This window comes from Ursus arctos, unplaced genomic scaffold, assembly GCF_023065955.2.
Source record: "Ursus arctos isolate Adak ecotype North America unplaced genomic scaffold, UrsArc2.0 scaffold_3, whole genome shotgun sequence".
Lineage (NCBI taxonomy): Eukaryota > Metazoa > Chordata > Mammalia > Carnivora > Ursidae > Ursus > Ursus arctos.
In genome coordinates, this window is record NW_026622985.1 from 88,836,577 (window position 1) to 88,852,994 (window position 16,418).

Sequence of the window (16,418 nt, forward strand, 5' to 3'; positions counted from 1 at the left end):
CCTAGAGAGCCAAATCCCAATCAGGAGGGCATTTTGTCCAGACAGCCTGCTACAAGACAAAGGAATTAAGTTAACTCGATTTCCTCTGCATCCCTGCCCGTGTCAGGGAACAATTGCTTGTGAAATACAGAGGAGTAGCAAAAGTTTCATATTTAGTCACAACAGATGTAAGGTCTGTCCCAGAAAGTACACTATTACCAGCAGAATACTTTAACAACTACTTAAAAATGACTAATCTTTAGCGTAAGAACAGGCCTCAAGGAACTTGCATTTCGCCTGTATATCGTCTTTTGGTTACAGAACTGCAGAAACTTACCTTCTAACTCATACTTCACTATCTGTTTGCAAATGTCAGCCCTCTCAGCTTGGGGGCACAGGCAGAGAGAATTAATAAGTATGAAGTACAACAACCTGCAGACTCTGAATCTAGCTGCGGGGTGACATTTGTAAAGCACCCTTAGACAATAAAATAAACAAAACCAGGTGCTTATTCACAATACAGTAACCCAGTGTTACAGACCCCGGGGTAGACTTTCTGCTCTGTGGGAAGGGGAACTGAGGACACAAGGATGGGCTGAGTGACATACCCCAGGCCTCACAGAGAGTTAGTGGGTAAGCTGGAAATATAACCTAGGCCTCTTAACTTCCACTCCCGTGCCTGCGCGCCCGAAACATCAAGACAAAAAACTGCAGCAGAAGGGATTTAGTTCAGACGTTAGAAAGTTCTCCCGACTGTAAAGGTTTCGGAAACACTGGAATGCATTACCAAGAAATACTGTGGAGTACTGTGTTCTGCACCTTTTAATACAAGGGCAAACAATTGTTTTCTAGACTGATAAGAATACAGGCAAATAAGGCAGACTTAAATGAACCATTCAAAACCCTCTTGGTCACACAGAATTCTACATAATACTTCAATAGGCCAAAAAGAACATATTTAAAAACACCACTTTTGCCTTCTTTCTGGAATGCAGGGTCAGGGTCAGCAAACTAGAGCTCACAGGCCAAACCTGTCCATACCCCTTTGTTCCATACCATCTAGGGTTTCTTGTATTCTACAGATGTAAGTAGCTGTGGTAGGGACTGTACGACTTGCCCCCCACCCCCCGCAAAGCTGAACACATTTACTATCTGGCTCTTCACAAAAAAAGGAAGACCAACCCTGCATTAGAATGCAGATAAAATTTCAAGTCATGCCACCCTAGACACAAGCTGAGGGCACTATACAATACTCCTCTGAACGTACATTCCTAAAATAAAGTATCAAAGAGAAGCTAAGTACTTCAAGATGCTTTATCGCAGGTAGAGCTAATATCCATGTATAATATCTCACGAGTTGTGGTAAGGAGAGCTGAACAGTCCTTACCGGTATAACTCCAGGAAGACAACAGGCCTGATAAAAGCTTACTGCCTTGACCTGGGTAACAGTACTGCCTTCTTGGATGGAATAATTGGGCTCATATTCGTCTTCGTTTTCAGCACCACTAATTAATGGCCTGTGTGAGTCTTCTTCAAAATTTTCTTCTGCCTCGATACCTGGGAGACCTAAAACAATAACAGCCATGATTTATAGAGTGCCTTCTAGATGCCTGGCACTGAGCAAGGTGCTTTGCATGTATCATTACTCATGGGGTTGAGATTATTTTTATCTCCACTTTACAGAAGAAGCAACTAAGGTTCAAGGCCAGGGTCAACCAAGGTCAATTAATGCCACACAGCTAATAAGCAGATTCTACTTTACCTGGCTTCAAAGCAATGTTTTTTCAATGACATTTACACTATCTCAATTACATTTAAGAAAATGTTAATTACATACTATAAAACCGACATGTCTCTTCAATAACACGCAAAAGATGGAATTATACGTCTATTTGCTTCTGTGGTTTTGCTTGTATGTAACCACAGATAAGTATCAAACTAAATTACTTTTATGAAAGGAAAGAAATCTGTCTGAAAAAGTGAAACGAGAAACAGATGATGCTAATTTCCAGTCAGTGTCTCAATTACAAAACTCATCTGCAAATGGAGAGTTTTCCCTGAATCTAGAAAGGTGAGCCTCGCTCCCCTCAAACGTCTGTGCCCGGTTAGCCAACCAGTGTCTATGGAACACAAGCAGCAAATACAACTCCTTCAACCCCCTGAAAGGAGCCCACAGTTCTCCTCGGGAAAGAGATTGGCTGTGCTGGCTCAGGTTTCTCGTAAACAGTAACAGTAAGACACGCTGAACCGAAAGGACAGCTTCTCCTCACCGATTTCTTCTGGTGAAACCAGGAGTCCAAAGAAGATGACGATCCCACCGGCAAACTGCACAGCCGCTGTCACCAGAAAGGCATACTGGAGAAGAGAGGAGAGAGGTGCTGCTTATCCATCGGGGCTATTGCTTAGAGCACATTCACTAGCAGCACATGTGGGGAAGGTGGTGGAGGACAGGGTGGGAAGAACAGGGGGATAGGGAAGGAAATGAGCACTGAGTGCTCAGGCCATCCCAGGCATGGAGCTGTTTCACTTGTGTTGTCCACGCATTTTCCCCCGGAGGCTCAGAGAGGCCAGTTAAGGTCCCAGGGACACTGAGTGGTACCACTGCAATTGTGAAATCAGGACCGGCTCCAAAACTTCTTTCTCTGTACCACAGAGCCTCCTACAAGAGACAGTATCTGCCCTCGAAAATATTTTATCCAGTGGAGGGGATTAAACAATACACCAAACAATAGTATAAGGCATCAAGCAGGCGAATGAAGGAGAAGGCCCAGTCCTAATAGGAAACAGCTAACGATGCTGGCACAGCAACACAATGTCTTCAGGAAGAGCCAAAAAGGCCACTGACGGTCTGTCCCAGCACGCCCAAAGCAAAGGGACTGGGAGGGAATGAGAAAGCCTCCCGCATGGTCGAAGGGCGGGGGGGGGGCTTCACAACCAGGAATAAAACCGCTAGGAATAGATGAGATCAAGACGAAAGAACCTTAAAAGCCAGGCTGCATAGCGGAATTTTATTTAATAGGAAATGGAACCTGATGTGGACAGACAGTCTAAATTTCTGGAAAAGACAGTGACAAAATTAGTGCTTCCAGAAGTCAAATCTGGGAGCCGCACGCGGGGTGAACCAAAATTCCCATCTGAGCCAATTAGTACAATCCAGATACGAAGCCAAGAAGCCTGGAATAAAAGTGACTGGGAATACAGGAAGGACTTCTCAGGGAGCCTAACTAACTTGACCAAAATTCTTCTGAGACCAAACATTTGGTGAACCATTTCAAGATTTAACTACTTTTTAAAAGAGCAACTTACTTACTTTTAATTATTTAGGTTTTTGAACACATCACACTTTCACATGATCCAAGCAACCAAAAGTAAATGGGTGGTAAAAACTCTCCCTCCCACCTCTTCTCCCGTCCACTTAATCCCCATTTTCCTAACATATAACCATTATTGTTATCTGATTTCTACTTCCCAGAGACTGTTTTAGAAACATACAGTCCAATACAAATATACACTCTGATTCTTCCTCCATTTTACAAAAATGGCATCGTTCAGTACACACTGTTCTGCACCCTGGTTTTCTTCACTTAACAAACCACCAAGAACTTTCCCTCTCAGGACCCACTTCACAGCTGGGTCACCTTCGCTCGCATAGATGTGTCACACTGTGTCTCCCTCCTGGTTCACATTTGTGAATTTTTTGCTCTTACAATGTTGAAATAACCACGTAGATGCGTCACTTTGCACACGTGGAAGCACGGTCACCTGTGGCATGAATTCCTGGAGGTGGAGCAGCTCGGTCAGGGCAGCTGTCATTTTGACAGACAGTCTCAGACAGGCTCCAAGAGAGGTCAATGCTGGCTTGTCCACATTCTCATAAGCACAAAGTGCTATCAAATTTATGGATTCTTACCAATATGATAAATATACAGCATAGTTTCTGTCTTTCTTCTCTTTTTCTTTTTTTACAGTGTAGTTTTAATTTGCATTTCTCCACCAACTAACGCCTAAGCTCCACAGGGCAGACATTTTTCTTTTTTGGCCAGTGCTCTATTCTCTACTGCCGCACTTAGAGAACTGTGATACATGTTTACTGAATGAATGAATAAGTTACAAATGAAGTGGAATGTTTTGTCATCTATTTCGAAGCCGTTTCTATTCCTTTTTCATGAACTCCACATTCAAATCCTTTACCTTTCTTTCTGTGTATTCTTGGTCTTCTTATCAATTTGCAGGTACTCTTTATTTACATACTAGGGAGATTGGCTCTTGATCTGTAACATGAGTTGCAAACACTTTGTTCCCAATTGATTATACTGTCTTTAGACTTGGGTATTTTTCCCATGAATAATTTCTGTGTTTGATATTCTCAAGTGTGTCCACTTTTAATATAAGCCTTGCCCCACCCAAACAAGCTCTACATAGTTCTGGATGGCCACGGTATTATTTCCTAGAAAACCAAAACATATTATATATAGTGAAGAAAAAGCTAGAAGGAAATGCCTACCTCATAACCGTACTGCAGAACAGAAGAAGCTAGGCACGCTCCCAAAATATTGCCCACTGAAGCACAGGCACTCCAGAGACCAAAAACAACTCCTCGCCTAAGACAGAGAACAATGAAAAACAAGACAATAGAATCAGAAGGAATTCTGGTGCAGTTCAAATACAAAATGGCTAAAACAGTGAAGTTTACATTCCAAAGAACCAACATTCCATCTTAAGACTTTTTTAAAGTACACCCAAATGACAAAACATCAGGTCACTTTAAGATAATACTAAACTAGGGACACCTGGGTGGCTCAGTCGGTTAAGCATCTGCCTTCAGCTCAGGTCATGATCCCAAGGTCCCAGAGAGTCTGCTTCTCCCTCTCCCCCTGCTCCTGCTCTCTCTCTCACTCACTCTCATGTGCATACTCTCTCGCTGCAATAAATAAATTAAATCTTTTAAAAAAAAAGATAGTATTAAACTAAAGTTCAGGGGCACCTGGGTGGCTCAGTCATTAAGCATCTGCCTTCAGCTCAGGGCGTGATCCCAGCGTTCTGGGATCAAGCCCCACATCAGGCTCTTCCGCTGGGAGCCTGCTTCTTCCTCTCCCACTCCCCCTGCTTGTGTTCCCTCTATTGCTGGCTGTCTCTCTCTCTGTCAAATAAATAAATAAAATCTTTTAATAAATAAATAAATAAATAAATAAAGTTCAATTTCGGGTGCAACACAAGACACTGTTAAGAGAATTTTTAAAGTAAGTCACAGACTATTTGCATATCATTTATCTAGTAAAAGGCTCACATCTGGAATATAAAGAACTCTCAAAACTCAGTAATACAAAAACAATCCACGGGTGCTGGCTGGTCAGTAGGCAGAGCATGCAACTCTTGATCGCAGGGTTGTAAAGTTCAAGCCCCACGTTGGGTATGGAGATAAAAATTTTTTTAATCTTAAAAAAAAAATCCAATACAATGTTAAAGAGTATGAAAACTCAAGATAGAAAAGTATTTTAAAAAGAAGCTTCATGCACACAAAAACATGATGCAAATAAGCACATAAAAAGGTGTTCAACATCATCAGACTTTAGGGAAACACAAATTAAAACCACAATGATGTATCACTACATACCTACGAGGATAGCTGAAAGTGAGAAGACCGCACGCATGTGTTGGCAAGAATACATAGCAACTAGAACCCTCACACGCTGCTGATGGGAATATAAAATGGTAAAACCACTTTGGGAGAGACCACCGGTTCTTGAAAAGATGACCATACACCTACCACATGACCCTACCACTCCACTTTGACATACTCGTCCAAGGAAAATGAACGCATATGTTCATACAAGGATTTGTACACAAACGTTCACAGCAACTCTATTTGTAATGGCCAAAAACTGGTAACAACCCAACTGTTCATCACCAGATGAAAAGATAAATTGTGATACAATAGATTACTGCTCAGCTATAAAAAGGAATGAACTACAGATGCATGTGACATGACTGGATCTCAGAATAATTACACTGAGTGAAAGCAGACAAGAAATAGTATATCCTGTATGATTCTCTTTATATTAAGTTTGAGAAAATTTCAAATTAATCTAAAGTGACAGAAAGCAGGTCAAGAGTTGCCTGGAGATGGTAATGGGAGGGAGGGAGAAAGTAGAAGTGGGGGAGGAGAGGAACTGCCAAAGGGGAAGAGGAAACTTTTGGGGGTAATGGATATGTCCATTTGCTTAACCGTGACAGTGGTTTTAAGGATGTATGCAAATGGTACGTCTTAAATATGTGCAGCTTATTACATACCTTAATAAAGCCATTAAAAAAAAAAAAGGAAAAAGAAGGATGGGCAAAGAATCTAGTGGAAGGAAAACTAGCTATTACAACAGTCCTGGAGAAAAATGATTAGCTCTGAACAGAGGCAATGACAGTAGGGCTGGTGAAAGAAAGATGAGTTAATTTTTTTTTTTTTAAGATTTTATTTTTAAGTAATCTCTACACCCAATGTGGGGGCTCAAATTCATGACCTTGAGATCAAGAGTCACGCGCTCTTCTGACGGAACAAGCCAGGTGCCCCAAATTAATTTTTTTAACATCAAAATTTGTATTTTATTCTACTTGATACATATATTTTTAAATGTGTTTATTTATTTATAAGGAATTTCTACACCCCACATGGAGCTCAAAGTCACGACCCCGAGATCGAGAGTTGCATGTTTTTCTGACCGAGCCAGCCAGGTGCCCCTCTATTAATAACATACTATGTTAGGTCTAGATTTTTTAGCTCCTTAAACATTTTTATAACCTCACTGAGACAGAAGGAGTCTTAGAAACGAACAGGAAGACAACACAGCAGAGTGAAAAATGTCTGCTCTGAAGTCCTAGCTCTGCTGCTTCCAGCCGCGCAGTCTCAAGCAGGTCACAGCTAAGGTTCAGCGTTCTCAGCTAGAACGTGCTACACTCCTCAAAGCACTGAGCGCAGTGCTGTGTGGGAAAGCGCTCGGGGCTGCACGAGTGTACCTGTCAGCGTGACCTAGTCGGAATCTGCTTTTAAAAACTATGGCCCTGGGAGCACCTGGCTGGCTCAGTCTGCAGACCGTGAGGCTCTTGCTCTCAGGGTTGTTGAGTTTGAGCCCCACAATGGGTGCAGAGAGTACTTACAAATAAAATCTTTTTAAAAAATAAAAACTATGACCCTGATAAAGGGGCATGATTCATCCGAGGTTAGCAGTTTTTTAAGGCAATGTCTTCAACAGATCACTTAATTCCCTGGAGCCCCAACTTTTTCTACCTGGAAAACAAATAATTTAAACTAGATAATCTCCATGTTCTCCCCAGTGCTCAACAGCCCTGCCCTGTTCCTCTAAAATATATCAAACCTAGCAAGAGGGTCCTGGAGGAAAGAGTCGGAAGGTCAGGCTCTGAATAACACTGGCTGACCAAACACATGATTTTAGAAGAAACCAGCTGAGGGGCACCTGGTGGCTCAGTCAGTTGAGCAGCCAACTCTTGATTATGGCTCAGGTCATGATCCTGGGATCCTGGGTTCGAGCCCTGTGTTGGGCTGCATGCTCAGCAGGGAGTCTGCTTCTCCCTCTCCTTCTGCCTTGCCCCCAACTCATGCTCAATCTCTCTCATATAAATAAGTAAAATCTTAAAAAAAAAAAATGTGTTGAAGTGATTTGAGTGATAGGATTTCAAGTGGTTTTACCTTTATTTTTCTCTGTTCATTTATGTTATCTGGCTTGTCCAAAATAAACAAGAAGCCTTTGTCTAATTTTCAAAAATCTCGAATGGAAAAAAATTACTTTAAAAATCTTGATAAAAATAAACAGCATGTGAGCAGATAGCATCACCTAGTCCAATAGAAAACTAAAGTATTACATGGGAATAAGTATCTCTTAAAATTGATTCTCTTAAAAAAGGAACGCTAGCGTTAGAATTCAACAGAAATCACCCGCACAGTGAAGTATAGTCAGAGTATTCTCATTAAGTGGTACTTATTCTACCCACAAGACATTTCACGGGTGAACTTTCACGACGTTACAGATCATTAGCCAGCAGGCATATGACCCATCGTGAACCTGGGGAGGCTGGAAACCGGGAGCCGGGCAGAGCATGCACTGATCACCTGGTGGGTGGATAATGCCTGCTGCACACATTGGCCTATGGTAAAGGAGTAAACAAATAAAAAAGATGGAGCTATAGATGAAATAAATGTGTATCTCATAATATATAAATATTTATCCAGGAAAAATGAAAAAAATTCAAATTAATAATACTCCTGAAATCAGAATGTCACCAAAATGGCAAACAACAAAGCCAAGTCTTTGGATATCTCAACTTATTTTCCATCTTGCAAACGAAATATGGCTCTTCTTCCTGGTAGCCTAGAAGATACTGTAGCAGGTGCCCACCTTCATGCCACGGCCTGCATCACACATAAACTCACATACCATCTGACAACTACTTGAAGGTTTACGGAAAAAATGTCCAATTTGGGCTTTTTTTTTTTTTTTTAAAGATTTTATTTATTTATTTGACAGAGAGAGAGAAAGAGAGCACAAGCAGGGGGAGCAGCAGGCAGAGGAAGAGGAAGAAGCAGACCCCCTTCTGAGCAGGGAGCCTGACGCAGGGCTCGATCCCAGGACCCTGGGATCATGACATGAGCCAATGGTAGACGCTTGACGACTGAGACCCCCAGGTGCCCTCCAATTTGGGCTTTTAAGCCCCAAAGTTTGGCATTCTTCATCTGCATCTTATTAGAGTCTTCGTTATGTGATCTTAGTTAGGCAAGTCCCATAGATAATTTTTGGCCTCGGTTTCCTCGCCTTTAATGTAAGAAGGTAAAACTAGACCACTGAGTCTCAAAAAAGGGAAGGGAAGGCAAAACCCACAGGAAGACATAGGATGGGATGGCACGTGAGATTTTATCACATTACATTACTTATATTCTGTAAAGGGAAGATTTTTATTAAAAATTGAGATGTACTGCCTAAGCCACACTCAAAATCTGACCATGGCCAGCAGAATATTAAGAACGTGCCTCACTGGGGCACCTGGGTGGCTCAGTCGGTTAACGGTCCGACTTGATTTCAGCTCAGGTCCTGATCTCAGGGTTGTGAGATCGAGCCTTGTGTCGGGCTCCATGCTGGGTATGGAGTCTGTTTAAGATTCTCTCCCTCCTCTACCCTTCCCCCTGTTCGCATGCACTCTCTCTCTCTCAAAAATAAAGAAAGAAAAAGAAAAAGAGAGAAAAAGAACATGTCTCACTGAGCTAAGCCATCTCTCCAGTCCACACTAATTCCCGTAATACATTCTGACATGAAACCTTCTCTCTCTCTCAACTAGTCTAACTTTCTAAAATAGAAGCTGTGGGTAGTGTCAAAAAGATCGACTCAATTGATGACAAGTCTGAATAATCTGATATTAAAACCACTTAAAAAGAGAAATTAAAGAGGAAGGGAGTGGCATACCCAGCTTTCCCAAACCAATTGCCCATAACAGCAACCACGCAGGGCCAACCAGTGGACTGCAGCAGGCCATTGACGATCCACAGGCAGCAGTAGAGCCCCTTGTTGTAGAAGTGCAGCCATTCTGTGACTGTGCCAAAGACGAACACCTAAGAGACAAAGGGAAGAAAAGGGGACATGTGACATCTACACAGACACTTTTAGGGACACCAAACTGCCCAGCACACTGACGTTTGCACATTCAAAGGTCTAGAGCCTAAGAGACCTGTGCTGACTCTTCAGATGCTCCCACTTAGAGCAGCACCGAGTAAGACACCCACCAAACTGCCACCACTGACCAGAGATGTCAAACACAAAGCTCAGTAATGATTACCCCCGTCCGACTTGTCTTAAGCTCTAAGAAGTTAAGTCCTCATTGTTCAACTTCATTAGACAACGCTTTCCGTTTTCTCGCCCCCAGGTCTGTGGGTGTGGAGGACTTCTGTAGGGACTGGCTGAGGTCACGTATGTGTGGTCAGGGTAGCGCCACGTACACCGTGGGGACCAGGACGCGCCACCTACAGCCATTACTGCAGCCATTGTAACCTATGATCTGCTCAGCAATTCGGGAGCATTTGCCAAATCACTGCTTTTTTTTGGCATTTTGCTCAAGTGGACGTTTTCTCGGTAGTCAGAGTTTCTTTTGGAGGGGCGCCTGGGTGGCTCAGTCAGTTGAGTGCCTGCCTTCAGCTTAGGTATGACCCCAGGGTCCTGGGATCAAGTCCCGCATTGGGTTCCTTGTGCAGCGGGGAGCCTGCTTCTCCCTCTGCCTGCCGCTCCCCCTGCTTGTGCTCTCTGACAAATAAATAAAATCTTTTAAAAAAAAAAGTTTCTTTTGGAATATTCTGCATGGGCTAAAAACTAGTATGTACAATACTGTAGGATTCCATTCTGGAAAAAGCACAAGGACAGAAAAACGGTCAGCGGTTGCCAGAGGTTGGGAGAGGCGGGGGGAGTGGTGGTGACACAACTATACTCGTTTGTCAAAACTTAGAACTACACACCAAGAAGGGCGAGTTTATGCACATACTTCAATTTTTCAAAAAATGTGAAAAAACAAAACAAAAATGTACACAGGATTTAAAACAATACATATATATGTGTGGGTGAGCAGGCCGTGAATAAGTGAAGCGTGTCAAACTCTCAACAGCAGATACTAGAAAGCAATAATAAAACTGGGTCTAACTGAACTCCATGCTTTCATTCAACAAAAATTCCTCACTAGGAGCTAGGAAACAAAAAAAGATGCATCAAGGGGCGCCTGGGTGGCACAGCGGTTAAGCGTCTGCCTTCGGCTCAGGGCGTGATCCCGGCGTTACGGGATCGAGCCCCACGTCAGGCTCCTCCACTATGAGCCTGCTTCTTCCTCTTCCACTCCCCCTGCTTGTGTTCCCTCTCTCGCTGGCTGTCTCTATCTCTGTCAAATAAATAAATAAAATCTTTAAAAAAAAAAAAAAAAAAAGATGCATCAAAACGTGGATCTTGGCCTCTCTAGCACTTCGTTAGCCAGGTGCTGTTCTGCGTGCCTTACACACAAAAACCCCTATAACCGTCCCTACCAACCCGGGTGAGAGGTATTCAAACAAGGAGGCTGAAGCACACAGCAATCACACCTAGGAAATGGCAGACGAGGGACAGACACCCAGGGAGTCCAGGTCTTAGGAAATCTGTGACCTCAACCACCATGCCACAGACTCCTAGGGAAAGCAAGAGTAATACAGAAATCAGTGGACTAAGTTGTTGACAACATCAGTGCCTTCAAAGAAATACAGGGGGGACTAAGTTGTTGACAACATCAGTGCCTTCAAAGAAATACAGAAGAGGAACCGATTACTTTCAAGAATGAATGAGGTCAGTAAAGGAAGACATTGTGAAGCAAGTGCCATTTGGCCAATAACTTGCTGGCGACATTGAGTGAGACTATGGAGAGCTGAAGAGAGCCATTCAAGGCAGGAAGAAGAGCGAGAGCAAACATAGTGAGGCAGAAAGGCACAGGATATGTTAGGACCATGGAAAATAGTCTGGCCAGAGCCAAGTGGTGAAGTGTAGTGACAGACACAACAGTCAAGGTGCGGCATGACCCGGTTCTCGGGAGCACCGAATGTCGCGCTATTTATGCTTGGCTCTTGGGCTCGCTTCACAGAACGTATACTATTATGCATGGCTCCGGTGCTGACTGAGACGTGGAAGGGGCATGATCCAAATCTCACTTTAAAAAGACTCCCCTAACTAATGGGGCGCCTGGGTGGCTCAGTCATTAAGCGTCTGTCTTCGGCTCAGGTCATGATTCCAGCATTCTGGGATCGAGCTCCCGCAGGAAGCCTGCTTCTTCCTCACCCACTCCCCCTGCTTGTGTTCCCTCTCTAGCTGCCTCTCTCTCTCTGTCAAATAAATTAAAATCTTTAAAAAAAATCTTCAAAGAAGCAATCTGAAATAAAAAAATAAATAAATAGACTCCCCTAACTGAAAAGACACACATGGCATTAAAAACCTGAAGATTAATTTTACTTTTCTATTCTACATATAGAAATGGGGGGGAGGGTACTTGGATTCTAAAATACCGGACCAAGATGATGATACTGATGATGATGATACCTTTTCAACTTACCACTAGCGCAGAAGAGCACATGCCAAAAGACAGAACCCATCGTAAATTAAGCCGATCACCAACAATTCCACTGATGAAAAGGCCCTAAAAATAAAGCATTTTATTTTACAGCTCTGAATAACAATAGAGCCTGAGAAAAGGAAGATGTGTGGCAAAGCAAGTAGGGAAATAAAACACTAACATAACTTAAACTTCATTCTTAGCCCAGACTAGCTGTCTCCATCAGTTTCACAAACGTTTCATGAAATGGCAGGGCGCTTCTGCACATTATACTGTAAACAAACTCACGCACCAAAATACTAGAATCCACTGTAACTTTGCTTCTACCAAAAGTAGATAGATTCCCCTCAATGCCTAAAAGGAGACTGGAAAAACAAAAATAATAAAAAAATGAAATAAAACCAGGAATACTAATAAAACAAGCACATAAATATACTTCATTTTCTAGAACAGAACAACTCTTACAGATCAGTCTTCTGCATTCCCAGAGGGGCTGCTCTTAGCCATCTGCATTCTGAATCAAGATGTGTTACAACATGTCCTGCACATCAGAAGTTTCTGGGGCACAGGCACTGCCTGTTTAATCTGACCCTTGGGTTTCGTGACCTCATGAGGCAGGGAGAGTAGGGACGCAAAGACAGTAATTAGTTGAAGATAAGTACAAATGTTCTGCCTTCTGCTCTCCTCCCACTGAGTGGCAGGAAATAAAAACCTAGGTCATGGAAGCAAAGGCAGAAGAGCGAGCCCAGGGCAATACACTAGGTTTCTTCCATAAAAACGTGAAATGAATAAACGCCCTGACTGAAAACCTAAATCCAAATACAAGTGTTTCTGATCAATTGATATCTACATTAGAGAAAATTTAGATATGTGTCTCATTATGGTAGACCTGTCACTACCTCAAAAGAGGCACCTGGAAGCTTTCGATTCTGTGTTCTATAGCTGTCACTCACACGTCTTATGCTATATACAGAAAAGAGGGGTGAAGAAAATCTCTCAGTGTTTCAGATTAGGGAATCAATTCATTCCGTGTTGTTCCAAAAGGCTGTATGACGCCTGGAAGCTACAGAAGGACGTGCAGCTCAGTATAAAGAAGAAGTATGATCACTGACGTTTCATGGCACCTTTTATCTTCCAAACCTATTTAATCCTAGGGATAGGTATTATCACAACTCTACAAAAGAGGAAACTAACGATCAAAAAAAGGTTAAATTCCATTTCAAAACCGGGTTTCACAAAGCTAGTTGACGGTGGTAGAGCTGGTCTTTCCACTAGACTACACCGCTTCTTAAAATACTCACAAAAGGCTCAAAGAGAGGCACCCCCGGGAGTGCTCCAGCCAAAGCCGGGTGGCCATATACTGGCATTTCATACAGAAAACGCCCAGGGTGAGGGGCATGGCTACATGATCTAAGGTCTGCTCCAATTGTTTCTACAAGTTTCCTCTTTGAAGAAGATATTTCAATAACTGCCCAAGTAAACATTCAGAGAGTACTCAGGGACTTTCACCGGGGATTTCACATCACCTGGACATTCGTAATGAAAAGGCTTTTTTGGGGCGCCTGGGTGGCACAGCGGTTAAGCGTCTGCCTTCGGCTCAGGGCGTGATCCCGGCGTTATGGGATCGAGCCCCACATCAGGCTCCTCCGCTGGGAGCCTGCTTCTTCCTCTCCCACTCCCCCTGCTTGTGTTCCCTCTCTCGCTGGCTGTCTCTATCTCTGTCGAATAAATAAATAAAATCTTTAAAAAAAAAAAAAAAGAAAAGGCTTTTTTATAGGGCGCCTGTGTGGCTCAGTCCGTTAAGTGTCTGACTCTTTTTTTTTTTTTGGTAAAGATTTTATTTATTTATTTGACAGAGAGAGAGACAGCCAGTGAGAGAGGGAACATAGGCAGGGGGGGTGGGAGAGGAAGAAGCAGGCTCCCAGCGGAGGAGCCTGATGTGGGACTGGATCCCAGGACTCCGGGATCACGCCCTGAGCCGAAGGCAGACGCTTAATGACTGAGCCACCCAGGCGCCCCAAGTGTCTGACTCTTGATTTCGGCTCAGGTCGTGGTTTTGCGGTTGTGGGACTGAGCCCCGTGTAGCTCAGCGGGGAGTCTGCTTGGGATTCTCTCCCTCCCTCTGCCCCTGGCCCTGCCTCTGCGTGTGCATGTGCTCTCTCACACTCTCTCTCAGATAAATAAGTCTTTAAAAAAAAAAAAAAGGTTTTTCTATAACTGTACACATTTTCAAGAGAGAAAATCAGACACTGGGAGGAAAGGGATGACCACTCACGGTGTGTGGGTCCAGGGGCTACCACCTCTTCCCACAGCCTTAATTCAGCAACCACCAAACTTGCTCCCCACAACCACACAGAGATGCCACCTGCCCCATCCAAGATGACTACCCCAGACAGAGAATTAGCCCCGGCCATGCTGGTATGGCTCCCGGGACACCACCATCCCACAGTTCTCCTCCTTCACTGCTCCACCTCGGCCCTGCTCGCCCACTGTTCATGACCCCTGCCTCTAAGTAAGGAAAGCCCTACTCCTCTTCTCTATCCTCATCCACTCCCTTGATGATTTCATCCAGTCTCGTAATTGAAAATTATCTAGATGCCAAGGACTCTCAAATTTGTACTGCCAGCCTGAACCTCTACCTTGAACTCCAGACTCACATAATCAAGTGTCTACTCTTCATCCTTGGGGCAGTAATAGGTATCTCACAGGTAACGTGTCCAAAAGACATTTCCCCCAAAGCCTACCCTCCCCATCGTCTTCCTCTCTGTCAATGATACTTCCTCCCTACAGTCGTTCTCAACACCTCCTTTTCTTTTATATTCCACATTCAACAGGAAAAAAATGTCTTGGTTCTACCTTCAAAACACAATTAAAACCTACTCTTCTCACCTCTGTTACTCCCACCCTGGATCTAAGCCACCATCATCCTTCACCTCAAAACTGGAATAGCCCAACCTGTCTCCTTGTTTCTGTCTCTGCCCTTTGGTCTAGTCTCCCGGGGCAGCAAGTGCACCTGTCCAAACACAGGGCAGATCCTGGTACTCCTCTGTGCAAAACCTTCCAGGGCTCCCATCTCACTCAAGGTTAAAGCCAAAGCCCCAAACAAAGGAACCGAAGCCCTAAAGGTCTGAGCCCCTACCCTTCCCTGGCCTCACTTCCTGTCACTCTGTTCCAGTCACCCTGACCTCACTTACCCACTTCAGGTCTTTGCTCAAATATCCCCTCCCACCCGAGGCTTTCCCCAGCCATCCTACTTAAATTACAACTCCCAGCCAGGGCTATTTACTCCCCTTTTCCTGCTTTTCTCTCCACAGCAACTACCCCTTTCAACCATACTCTCTATTTGCTTATGTATTACTATTTGTCTTCCTTAGATCCCATTGCAAGAATATAAGTTTTATAAAGCTAGGGATTATTCCTGTGTTGCTCACTGATGAACTCCCACAGACCTGGCACATGATAGGTGCTCAGTAAATATTTGTCAAATGGGTGAATAAATGAATGGATGGATAGGTGGATGGATGGATGGATGGACGGATGGGAGGGACACAGAATATCAACTTCAGCAATGCTGAACTCTCCTTAGTCAGCAAATTCTAGAATCCCTTACACACTTCATAAGGTTGGGAGTCATTTCCATTTCCATCTTTCCTCAATCTAAAACCCTCAAATTCTAAAACTTACCACAGCGTAAGAGAAGAGGAAAATAGTATCCAGGGTCCCGAGGAAAAGAGTGGCCTCCTCTGCGCTGGGAAACAAATGGTTGCTGTTCCAGATCTGCAGCGACACAACAAGAACCACGTCAGTCCCCGCCGGTGCCTATCAGGCCTTCCCATTTCTCAGAGCACCATCACCTACAGCCTCACAGAATCCTGGGGAGGTTGAACAGAGGAAGTCGGCACTCTGTAGGCAAGGCAACGCACATGCCAAAAGGCCTGCAAGGTCAAAGCTATCTGCACAATACTAAAACATGACCTGCTTTTGCCCTTTAACTTTTCCGTTGATGATGCAAACGCAGGTGGGGGGGGTCATGTAAAACTCGTGTGGCTCAGCAGGAGTCAAGGCAGTTACACTAAACCATACTATTAATTGCTATATTTTAAAAAAATACTAATAATCGCTATATTTATTGCCACAGTCACAGTATAAAAAAAAAAAAACTAATTTCACTTAAGAACATCCTCGGTACATGTTAGATGCTCAATAAATATTTGTGGAGTAGTGCAGTGCCTGGGTGGTTCCGTTGGTTGAGCGCTGGACTCCTGATGTCAGCTCAGGTCAGGATCTCAGGGTCGTGAGATCGAGCCCGTGGGCTCCACGCTCAGGGCAGAGTC

At 43.7% G+C, this 16,418-nt stretch overlaps 1 protein-coding gene across 7 annotated transcripts in view; it reads right to left on the reverse strand.

Annotated features, from left to right (window-relative positions):
- Nucleotides 1-16,418, reverse strand: part of SLC37A3 (solute carrier family 37 member 3) — a 45,162-nt gene that overhangs the window by 12,451 nt on the left and 16,293 nt on the right. For 5 of the 7 annotated variants that reach the window (XM_026512112.4, XM_026512131.4, XM_048212800.2 and 2 more), the window contains 6 exons: nucleotides 15,769-15,861; nucleotides 12,085-12,168; nucleotides 9,441-9,586; nucleotides 4,484-4,580; nucleotides 2,250-2,334; nucleotides 1,367-1,545 (listed from right to left, as the gene is read on the reverse strand). In XM_026512112.4, coding sequence (XP_026367897.1) covers nucleotides 1,367-1,545; nucleotides 2,250-2,334; nucleotides 4,484-4,580; nucleotides 9,441-9,586; nucleotides 12,085-12,168; nucleotides 15,769-15,861 — 684 coding nt within the window. The remainder of the gene's footprint in view (nucleotides 1-1,366; nucleotides 1,546-2,249; nucleotides 2,335-4,483; nucleotides 4,581-9,440; nucleotides 9,587-12,084; nucleotides 12,169-15,768; nucleotides 15,862-16,418) is intronic. The other 2 variants (XM_026512155.4, XM_048212801.2) reach the window with 1 other exon arrangement.